The sequence below is a fragment of the Oryx dammah genome, unplaced genomic scaffold (genome assembly GCF_014754425.2).
Source record: "Oryx dammah isolate SB20612 unplaced genomic scaffold, SCBI_Odam_1.1 HiC_scaffold_25, whole genome shotgun sequence".
Lineage (NCBI taxonomy): Eukaryota > Metazoa > Chordata > Mammalia > Artiodactyla > Bovidae > Oryx > Oryx dammah.
The window spans coordinates 13,007,839-13,019,717 of NW_024070209.1; the positions used below are offsets into that span (position 1 = coordinate 13,007,839).

At 53.3% G+C, this 11,879-nt stretch overlaps 1 protein-coding gene and 1 pseudogene across 9 annotated transcripts in view; both read right to left on the reverse strand.

Annotated features, from left to right (window-relative positions):
- Positions 1 to 11,651, reverse strand: part of DYSF (dysferlin) — a 222,141-nt gene extending 210,490 nt beyond the window's left edge. For all 9 annotated transcript variants that reach the window (XM_040223965.1, XM_040223960.1, XM_040223962.1 and 6 more), the window contains exon 1: positions 10,853 to 11,651. In XM_040223965.1, coding sequence (XP_040079899.1) covers positions 10,853 to 10,940 — 88 coding nt within the window. In that variant the 5' untranslated portion in view covers positions 10,941 to 11,651. The remainder of the gene's footprint in view (positions 1 to 10,852) is intronic.
- On the reverse strand, positions 3,150 to 3,675 carry LOC120851285 (annotated as a pseudogene).
- Positions 11,652 to 11,879: the final 228 nt, after the last annotated feature.

Here is an 11,879-nt window from a genome sequence, read left to right on the forward strand (position 1 = left end):
CTCTCCTGCCGCTGCGCGCAGAGTGGCGCGCCAAGGAACTGGGTGTAAAGGCGCGAGGTGGGGGAAACCCGGCTGCAGGGACCAGAGTGTGTCCGCGGAAAACTGCACGCGCTGGGAGCGCTAAAGGAGGAGAGGGCCGAACGGCCAGGGGCCTGGCTTCCGGCCCCAGCGCCGCTCGCCTTGGCCCACCCTCGGTGCTCCCGGAGACCGAGAGACTCCGACGCTCGAACTCTCCGGAAGGGCCTCTGAGCCTTCTCAGATCAGTGATCGGGGGTCACTCATCTCCGGAGGCGGAGGTCTGTGTCCTGTTCTCTTGGAGCTGCTCTGCAACATCCCGACAGCAATCTCTAGGTCCCCTGCCCCCGCCGTGGGGGGAACTGCTTTCAGTGTGAGCCTCGAGCGGTGACAACCTTTAGCACGCGTTCCCGTGTTAAGTCTGGTTCCTTTCCAGCTGACTACCACAGGTGGCGGGCCACCTCTAGACCTGCACCGAGCACCCGACAGGCACTGCCCTTCCTCCCACCTCCCAAGTGCTCACTAGCTTCCTCACTCGGCCTCCATTCCGTGACCAGTCATCACCATTTTGCTGCACAAGACCCCAACTCTCTTCCCCTTGTCTTGTTTTGAGGCTCCAGCATTTTCAGGTGACTGCCACCTGGTGAAATCCAACTTCACCTCCTCCACCCCTGTCCCTTAAGCGCTAACTGGTGTTGGAGAATAACACAGCTACCCTGCCAGCCTCACCTGCTATGTCGCACCCCAGACTCAGGGGGATCCTGACTGCCAATAGGCAGTGACCCTACATGGCTGCAGTCTCTTCAGTCACACTCTCTCCTAGACAACTATTTCATACTTTTCGCTCCCCAAATTTACAGCATGCCATCACCACCCTCACTCTCAGGGTGCTTACTGTATGCAAAGGAGAGAACGTCCCCAGGCTCCCAGGCTCCTAAACCCCACCAGCTTCTGTGCCCAAACCTTTTGCTCTCCTGCTGTTAATAAATGAATCATTTGTACTCCAAAGCCTGGCTGGGAGCTTGGGCACTAGATCCTACCCACCTCACCCACTCAATGACAAGTCTAAGGCTGTCCTCTCCCCAGTCTTAAAGGCCATGCCTCCTCCAGTTGGCTTCTGCCCTCTTCCTCCTGATTCTTCCACTCTCCCTGAATGATCTCACTCACTCTCATAAGGCGATGGCCATTTACTTCTTCTCCAACATCCAAAGTTCCTCTCTCTCAACAGAACCCAACCATTTGGGTACTACTTCCAGCCTTAGCTCCAGATCCTGACCTAACTAAGCCCATCACCTGGCAATAGCTATTGGTTCAGCGATGGGCATATATGTCCCAAGTTGTTCTCCCGGAGGGATAACTTGTTCTTCGTGACTGGACAAGCCCAACTCCCTCTCCCACTTTGTGAGAATAAGGAAGCGTGTAGATCCAATTGTCAGCCACCTCTAAGAAGTAGCAGACACCAAGGACGGCAGACCAGAGAAAAATAAAATGGAGTCTGCCTGTGTCCAGGATGGCTGGAGCTGTCCACTCTATGTGCCCAGAGCCCACTGGGTCTCTGGATCATACTGGGGCCTGACATTAATGGGGCTTCCTCCCCAGAGGACTTGTATTGGGAATGAAGATCACTTTAAGACTGTTTAATATTAAAGTCATTTTGAGATAGTATTTCACTTACAGCCTAAATCGTCCCTGTTGACTTCGGTACCGTCTATGTGCCCATGGCATCCATGTGCCTCCACACGGGAGCCAGGTGATCTTAAATATAATCAGTCACACACACACTCTTTGTAAAATCCCTCCAAGGCCTCCCGTGCTCTTGGAATAAAGCCCAACTCCCTTTCCCCTGCATACAAGGTAAGACCACTCAGCCCCTCGCTCTCTGAGCTCCAGTGACTTCTCAGTTTCTGGAATATTTTGAGCTCCCTCCAAACTCAGAGCTCTCCTGCCTTCCCCCTTCTTTTAAAGGGCCACCCCCACTCATCCTTCAGGCCTCCTTGCTTCCATGAGAAGCCTCTGACCTCCTGATCCAGGTTGGGTCTTCTGGCAAACCACTGTACACCAGCACTTTTCCTTCTTAGCTCTCATCCCAAGTGTAAGCAATACCTATTTGTTTAATTGCTGGTTTGATGTCTAGCCAGATGGTGCAGCCGGTCGCTGCGGGGAGAGACCAAGTTTGTCTCAGGCAGCCAGATGTTCCCAGTGCAAGCAAGGGCCGGCCTGGGGTTCGTGTGGTGGACATTGTACTGGGCTGTGTCCCTTCCACCCTAGGATATGGTTAGGCAGGCAGGTCTCAAAGAGGATACTACTGCCCTCTACGGGGAATTTTGGATATGATGACTAGGGATATTTTTTACCATCACAATGATTCCTGGCTTTGCTGTTTTCCCCAGCACACTACACCCTGCCCCCTAGACCTGCTCTAATGGGTCAGAAGCAGCATAGGAAATCTGTGGAACTTTTACAAACACTTGGCTTATGTCCGAGGAACAGTGTCTTCACACACTTGCTTTGTACACCAGAAAAACAGCAGCTGGTGGCATGGGCCCTGGACACTTCCTGAGGCTTCTTTTCCCATCCCAACTTCCAACTTCACTTCTCCCTGATTGGATGGTTGACTCAAGGGGGCTTCCTCCCAAGGGGACTTGCATCAGGAATGTAGCTCTTGTGAAAAGTGTGCTGAGATCTCCACTTGTCCCCCTCAAAGTCGTTCTCCCCTCCTTCCACAGAAGTGTTCCAAGGACTCCAACCTGGACACATGGTCACCCACATAGATAGACTACATTTCCCAGAATTCCCTCACAGCTAGATGTGGCCAGGAATCCAAGTGACGACCTATACGATAGGAAAGTGTTATTCTCTCAGTTGTGTTCCACTCTTTGCAAGCCCATGGACTGGGTTACTCTTTGCAAAGCCATGGACTGGGTTACTGTTTGCAAACCCTGCCAGGTTCCTCTGTCCATGGAATTCTCTAGGCAAGAATACTAGAGTGGGTTGCTATTCCCTTCTCCATGTATCTTCCTGACCCAGGGATCTTACTGGGTCTTCTGCATTGCAAGTCGATTTTTTTTTTAAGAGAAACATTGTGTTTAACGGTAGAAGTTAGCACGCTGCAGCACTGAGCATGGCCTGGAGTCAAAGCAGCAGGGGCGGGTAGGTGACCTCCATGGAGCCTCACATGGTGAAGAGGATGAGGAGGGTGACCATCAAACAGAAAAACCCCATAGCCTCAGACAGGACAAAGCCCAGAGTGGCGCTGGAGAAGAGCTGCTGCTTCAGAGATAGGTTCCTTGCATAGCCAAGGATCAAGCTGCCAAACACTGTTCCAATGCCGGCCCCTGGACCAGTCATACCAACTGTGGCAGCCCCAGTGCCAGTACACTCGGCTGCTGTGTCAACGTGCCAGGAGAGAACACTGGTCTGGAATTTCTGTCAAGCCGCCTGGAGTGAGACACTGCTGTAGGAAGGCTGTTCAGATGGGCTCTTTGGCCTACTCAGGAAGGAGGCAGACATAGGCCTGATCAGACCCCTGGCACAAGAGCACATCAGAGCGGGAGGAATGAGCAGTACTCCGGTGGTGTACATGTTTTTCAGTCTAGTCCCACTGTCCTGCTGCCCCTGCTCAGACCACAGCACTCGCCTAGCTGAAGATGACTGACTCACATCCCGGCTTTAGCTTTAAGCACAGGCAGATTCTTTACCATCTGAGCTACCAGGGAAGCCTCAGTGAACAGGAAGGCTAATGCTGTCCTGCCCGGGCTGCAGTGGAAACATCCCAAATCTTCATATCCAAAACACCTGCGGGGAGCAGTACTATCCTCTTTGAGAACCACTGGTTTAGCCTCATCATGGTATGGAAGGGACACTGGAGAGCCAAGCACAACGTCCACCATACCAACCATGTCAAAAGGACCACAAGGTATAGCAGAGAAACAGGACAGAAGGATGCAGAGGCCTGGGCAGCCCAGTGGGTCAGAACGTTACCAGTCAGGGCTGCCTACGCAGCAACCATTATGGGAGTGACCATCATGCATGCCCACCCCCCATCAGTTAAGGTTCGCTAACCAACAGCCAAATGTGCATCCCACCTAAGGGCCCAGGTAAGGGCAGCTCCTCAGCACCCTAGACAGCTCCAGCCCCACTGCAAAGGCGACAGGGCCGGCTTAGGAGTCACCATCGGGGAGCAAGTGGGTAAAGGTGTTCTTGACCTACAGCGGCTTGAAGCAGGATTTCGGTTCTCAGTCAGAGACTGAAGTCAGGCTACAGTAATTAATGAGAGCTCTGAGTCCTGGCCACTAGACCACTGGCCACTGAAACGACCTTGGCCCATATGGCTTTGTGGAAAATGAATTTCTACAAAGAAACAAAGTAGGGAAACAGTGTTTACAAGGAGGGAAAAGAGTACATGTGGACAGACACACAGGCAGGCTGAGACAGCCGCACCCTCACGGTAGTTTAAATTGCTTTTATGGGGCATTTCTTCTGGGTTTCCTGTAGCCAGTCATCTTGCTTTGCCTTGTTCTGATCCGTACTTGGTTTATCTCAGGGTCCTCCCATGTGTGTGTGCATCTCTTAAGCCAAGATGGATTCTAGCCAAGAGGCCTATGGGTAGGTTGACATCATTTACTATGGGGTGGAGGCCCCTCCCTTTTTGACCTCCAAGGAGCTTTTCTGCACATGTGTAACTGGGAAAGTGTCCTTGATTTTAAGAATGACGGATATGTGGTCTTTGATCTCTTATCTAGTCATGCTTTGCTTCTCCTCCCTCCTGCTGTTTTGGGGTATCTGTCCACAGCAGACAAAATCTAGCTGTTCAGCCTGGGGCCTATCTCCTGCCTGAAGGGGACCTGTTTTGAAGCTGAGTTTGCATAGCAAGCCCAGTTTTTAACTTAATATTTCATGTTAACCACAATGACATTTCAGAGCTAACAGAGGTAAGAGGGGAGGGGACTAAAGCTCACCCCTGCCGTCCCAGTGGTGTACTCACAGATAGGTGCTGCCTAATCATCTTAAGTGAGGAGACTGGCTGCCTGTTCCCTGAAGAGACACAGACCAAGTCTCCAGGATTAAACACACCATCAGATGCTGCCACTGGTGTCTCCTGGGACACACCCAGCACAGAGACCTGTTGTCTTTGATCAACACAACGTTTTATGACAAAATTGTACTTTAAACATTATGAGATCTGGATTTATAGCATCCTTTGAAAAATCAGAACACCTGGCATGCGAGCCCTAATTTTCTGCCTAACGCTCACTACCTGGCACCTCTGGCTAGAAGTGCGCATCTCAGCTCGCCCTACACCACCACTCACCCAGATATGCATGGGCTCCTCCCTCTGGCCTTAGTTATACCACCTGCCATGCTCCCCTGGGGATGTGGGCTTACGACCCTCTTCTGTCCCCTGTTTGGGGTCCTTCCTCCCTGCCAGTCAAGAGGAGTTACTTCAAGGAGAGCCCCTTCTTGTTCTTGGTCCACTGGTCTCCTCTAGCTCAGTTCTCTTAATGTCTGGGTCTTGTGTTTCCCCAAGGCCTCACATAGGGTATCCAGGAAGCAAATAAACCTTGCCCTCTGCTTCCAATAACACCAACCTTGAAATGAACACTCTGCATGTGAGCTTCCAGGATTTCTCAGGGCACATGTGTCCAAGTCCAAAGACTCACAGGAGTACGAACAGTCTAATGCATCCTTCTGCCCCACCTCCACATTCATTGAAGAAATTGTGTCCCGTGGATATCCCGATACAACCAGCTGGGATTAGAGGGGCAGCCACACATATCTGCCAGGGCTGTCGGGCAGCAATGATTCTGGTTATGGCCATGATCACATGGCTGACTGCCTGGGAAGAATAGCCCATTGCAGGAACAATTAGCCCTGGGCGTCCATCGCAGCCCTCGCTTTTCTAGCCGTGTGTCCCAAGGCATGAGGTCTGACCTTTCAGAGTCTATTTCCACTTCTGTAAAATCAAGAGAATGTTACTTCACAGAGCCCTTGGGATGATTAAAGCAAACACCAGGGCTTCCAGCCCAGAGCCTGCCTGGCTCACAGGAGATGCATAACTGCTAACATTTCAGCCTAATGAACCAATCTGGGGAGAGACCAGTATGCAGGAAGAAAAGAAAGAGAGATATTTGGGCCTGGAGAGAGAGACTGAGAAGGTTTGTGGGCCCAGGGAGTCACAGGAGGGATGCTCGTTCCAAGAAAGATCCAGTCCGATGGGGAGGGCCAGCCAGCCTGATGGCCAGAGCCAGCCATTAGGCAAGTAGACAAATGCCTTGGCCTCAGAAAGGACTGCCCTGGGGAGGGCTCCCAGAGGAGACAGGGCCAGAGTCCTCTGGCCACTCACCACTCAGCACAGTGTGGCCAATCACCACTCAGCACAGTGTGCCCAGTCTGATTGGACAGTAAATGAACCAACAGAGCTGGTGATAGGACTGACCAGGCCAAAAAGATAGTGAAAGACTTTTTGGATGTGTGCAATGATTTCTTGGTGCATGTACAATACATGTTAACCATAATAATAATTAGAATGTTGTTAGTCACTCAGTCGTGTCCAACTCTTTGTGACCCATGGACTGTAGCCCACCAGACTCTTCTGTCCATGGGATTTCCCAGGCAAGAATACTGGAGTGGGTTGCCACTTCCTTCTCTAGGGGATCTTCCCGATCCAGGAATAGAACCTGGGTCTCCTGCATTTTAGGCAGATTCTTTACTGTCTGAGCTAAATACATATATAATCCCATATTATAATAGTGAAATAGTTAATGTGTATTTATGTGCCAGGCATTATTCAAAGTGTTTTATATGAATTAACACATAAACTCTTCAGAACCATCCCTCCAAAACAGGTACTATTATTACCAACATTTCATAGGTGGGGAAACCGAGCACAGAGTGGTTAAGTAACTTGCCCAAAGACACACATGCCGCTACAAAGTGGCAGAGCTGGAATTCCACACCCAAGGTCCCAGGTAGTCTGGGTCTACAGCCAATACTCTCGGCTACCATCCTTCTTTCACTCTTGTTCAGTGCTCTTAGCCCACTGGAATGTGACTGAGGCTCCACCCCTGAGTGCCACCCCCCACAATGGATCGGCTAAGCTGGGGCCTAAGCTTACAGTGCTCCCTTTCCAGAGCCCCCCAAGTGCCTGCCACCCCTACTGCAGGCTGCCCACCTCAGTGCCACAGGATGCATGACCCTAGCCTCAGCTTATCAGACCCTTAAGAAGGCCTTACCAGACCCTTACCACAGGCCTAACAGAAGGCTTGAAATGGCCTAGCACAAGAGTTCTGCCCAGAGGGGGCACCCTGGACCAAGCAGTGACTGGTCCTGCGAGATGCAGAAGGGCAGAGACCCCTCTGAGATAAGAAAGCATCCTTCAGACCAGAGAATGAGATCGAGGATGTCAGAGTCCTAGAGAGAAAGAGAGCCAGTGGCAGCAGGGACAAGGTGTGAGGGGCCACGTGCAGACGGAGACGGGGCTCCAGGGGGTGAGCCAGAGCCGGGTTCATTCCTGTCTCTCCACCTTTCACGGCTTGTCTTTTGTAAATCAGAGCTAAGGCCAGAGGGAAATGGTAGGGCAGTTAAAGACAACAGGGTTCCAGAGCTAGAGTATGTGGGCCTGAATCCTGACTCCACTAATGACTAGTGTATGACTTCTGTGTGGTGTAGAGTGTGGGTGATAATAGTTACTACCATATATGGCTGCTAGAAGGATTAAGGATCTACATATAAGGGCCTGGTACAAATTGAACAACTTGAACATGATAGAGCTCATAGTAAGTGAGCTCTATTTAGAACAGAGCTTACACCTAGGAAGCACAGTACCAGTTAAGTACATCTCATAGGATTGTTGTGGGATTTAAAGAGACAGCGTCTGAAAATAGTACAATGTGCTTAATGAATGACCATTCTCTCTCACTGTGATGAATACACAGGTTCAGAATCAGAATCCCCCATCTCTGGGTCATTTGTCATACACTGCACTCCTTGCAGCCTGGCACTCCCCCCACTTTGACTCAGCCCAGCCCGGGTACCCCACGCCCAGTCCTCCCTAGCTCTGGCTCGGGTCCAGGGTGCCTCGTGTGTGGGCAGTGCATGGTATGCTTTTCAAAGCACGTTCTTATTCATGAGCACAGACACTGAGAACAACAGAGGGCATGATGATGGGGGTGGTGTGGTGGGTGCTTTGGCCGCTGTGTAACCTTGGCCAGGCTCCTGCACTTCTCTGGGCCTATCTGCTCTGCTCATCTGTCAAAGGGGATAATATCCCTGCCCAGTGGCCTCACAAAGCTACTGTGAACAGGAAGTGAATTTAGGCATGCATGGAGGCACCTGTTAAATTACAGGATATTCCAAACAGGTAGCCAAAGGAGGGGGCGTCCATGGTTTCCAAACCTAACAGGGCTGAGAAGGCCAGTTCCCAGCCAGTTGGTGAGGGGAGGCTTCCCAGAAGGGCATTCTGCTCTGAGTAGTGTGTCCCTGAGATCAGAGCCTTCTGTGTAATCATTTAGCAACTGTCCCTGGCTGGGAGGAGGAGGGGAAGCTGCTTGATGCTGCGGGGAGGCCGAATTTGGACATAAGTTAAGAGCTTGGCCAACCCACAGGAGGTGGACTGTGGCCAAGGCTGGGGGAGGGAGGGCCTGTGCTCCCCATGACTGCCTGGCAGTGACTGTGATGGCTGGGAGTTGGGGCATCCAGACAGCCCCCTCTGAAGGCTGGGGGCACTCCCAGTCAGCACAGACAACATACTTCCTTTACCACCAGGGAAGGGGGAGCCCCCTCAGAGGAGACGGCTGCAGACAAAGGGGAGGACTGCAGACTGACAGCAGACAGATGGGGGGCAGGACTCATTTGGGGGGAGGATAAAGGATGAGCGATTGCTCCACAGACAGCCCTGGGGCAGTAGTAGGAAATTACGACAGGAGAGGAACCATGCCAGAGGGACTTCCGGTGGGTAAAGCACTTCCAGGGTTAGAAAGTGCTTCCCCATTCATTAACCATTCTTCATTCTTTCCTTTCTCTTACTAGGGTTCTGAGCCTGGTCTGGGTGGGGGCATTGTGAAGTCTGGGGAAAGTGTGTGTGTGTATTGTGGGGAGGTGTTGGGAGGTGGGAGTGTGGTCAGAGAAGGTGGATGAAAATCTGGTTCAAGCTGAGTGGTCATCAGAGGCAAGGCCCCTGAGAACAGAGGCAGGAGCGCCGAAGTGGCCCTTATTGCATTTCGTTTGTACTGGACAGCTCCAGAGGGTGCCATCCACAGGGCGGGCTCAGCCCCTGGGACGGGGATGAGGGGCTCGGTGGGGCGGATGAGCTGAGGGAGACGGATGCTCAAAGCCCAGGGTGCTTGATTCCCTCTGGCAGCAGCGTATCCTCCTTCCCCTTAGCCAGGGGGTTATTTACAGAGTGGACGGGGCTCCCAGGAGGTCTGCAGCTCCAAGCCTAGGGCCCTCAGCTTGGCTGCACATCCGGGCCTTACAGATGAACCACTGTCCTGGCCTGCACAGACCTGAGGTTGTAGAAGAAGTGTGGAGGCACCCCCCTCCCCCGCCCCACCACCCCATTCATGCCCTCATTCTCCCCCTGGAAACACCTTGATAAAGCTCATTTCCGATGGCAACTGCAGGAAACTGGTCAGAACAGTTCAAAGCAAGGTGTCAGGAAAAGAGCACAGCCGGAGTGTCACCTCCCTCTACCCCTCACCCTGGAGCACATTGCTTTCCAGGCCAAGGGCCCATTCAGCAGCTCCTCCTCGAGAAAGCTGAAATCTCTCCCCAGGAGTGTGTGTGTGTGTGTGTGCACGCGTGCACACTTCTGTGGACACATGCCTGCATTCTGTGAGTTTCTACTCCTTGGAACTTGCAAGCGTCACACGCATTTCATGTGTGTGTGTGTCTTGGAACCTATGGGCGCAGGGGTGTCTGGGCACAGGGAACCAAAAGTTCACGACACTACAAGGAAATGTCCATTGGATGGCCAGGGATTTCTGGAGGCCTGGGATGTAGCCAGATCCTGAAGGAGAAAGGGAATGATAGGTATAGAGGCTGAGAGCAAACCCACAGGGTGGGTGGGGCAGCGGGCCCACACAAGTCCTCTGGTCCTTGTCCTTCAGTAAGGCTCCAAACACACAGGCCGGGTGTATAGACCCCAGCTGCGGCTCCGCTCACAGGAAGTCCCAGAGAAGCAGCCTGGGCCCAGCCCTCACCTCCTAGAGAAGTCCCTTCATCACCGTGAAAGACCTTCCTGTGGACGGTCTCAGTCTGATGGGGGAGCAGGCTCCTCCGCCTGATGATGGCGACGCCACCCCCAAAATGCTGAATTTCCCGCATTCTGTGCCAGAAAGCAAGAGTAGGACCCCTGGACCGATGGGCGGTGCCTCTGTCCACAGTATATGCCTGCAGGCAGGCCCAGCCTGTGATAGAGAGGAAAGGGCGAGGGCAGCCGCCAGGGCCCGGCCAAGGCAAGAGAGTTGGATTATAAATAGCCCTGGGACCAGTCTTTCGGGGAGAGGCGGGGAGCCCTGCAACACAACGCTTTGCAGGACACAATGCAAAAAGGTCTCTTTTAAGAGATCCAGGGAGTGCGAGGATAGATGCTGGTCCTGCCCCCCAACCCCCTCCTCGCCCCAGCCGGGGCTCAGCTTCCGGGCCGCTGACCACCTCTCCCTCTTGCCTCCATTTCTCCGAGTCGCCTCTCTCCGAGTATGTTTTTGGAACACCCAAAGGCAATCTGGCCGAGGAGTCATATCTCTCACATTCCGATGTTCTTCGAGGTGGAGAGCCGCGGCATCCCTTCTCCAACTCCCACCCCCTCTTCCCGGGAAAGATCACGGGCCCCTCCTACCTGCAAACACTGCGGAGCAGTAGGCATCGCTGATGTCGGTGTCAGGGGTGTGGACGTTCTCCGCGTAGAGGATGAAGACCCTCAGCATGACTGATGGGAATCAGGATCCCGCGCACCAAGCCGCGTAGAGGGCTGGGGAAGGTTGGGGATTGCCGAGGCGCAGCTCGTGAGTCCCCTCACAGGAGAGGGCTGCTGGAGGGAGGCTGTCTCGGAACACTGACTCCCAGCTCAAAGCAACGGCTCTTGAAGGAGGAAAAACAGGCCAGTCCCGGGCTGCTCCAGTGGCCTCCACTCGGTCCGCTCCCCGGGCTACGCTCAGCCCGCTTGTCAGCGGGAGCTGCGAGAACAGGGGCTTCTGCTCATCTTCCACCCGCGCCGCCCTGCGCGAGCTTGGCTAAGCTGTAATTCAATGCTCCGGCCGCAGACTCTCCCAATGACACGGCATTTTGCACCTGGCGGTGGAACAGCGGACTGGGCGGCGGCCGCGATGGCTGAGGACTGGACCAGGGTTGCGGGCGCCCAGCGCAGTCCAGATCTCGCTCCAGGACGGGAGAAAGACTTGGTCCCTCCCCTGACCTTCCACCTCGGGCAGTGCGCGACGCCAGTCCGGTGGCCTCCCACCGCGGGGATTCCAGCACTCTCCCTCGCAGCCAGCCAGACCGCCCCGGGGACGCTCTGGGGAGCAGGCGCAGGGCCGGCGCTTTCCAGACAGAAGACCAGAGTTGAGGAATTTCATTGAGCGGCAGCGCTGGCTGCCTTGAAAACTTTGTACCCTTCTTCTCTGGTTGTAAAAACAACACATACTACTTTAAACAAAAAGCATAAAAGAAAGAAATCGCTGAGTCTGGAAAAAAAAAACAATATTAACATTTGGTTATTTACCAACGCAGACTTTTCCCTGTGAATTGCATGCATATATGTGCAGGTGGCTTCCCTGCATAGCTCAGAGGTTAAAGAGGCTGCCTGCAATGCAGGAGACCCAGGTTCGATCCCTGGGTCGGGAAGATCCCCTGGCGAAGGCAATGGC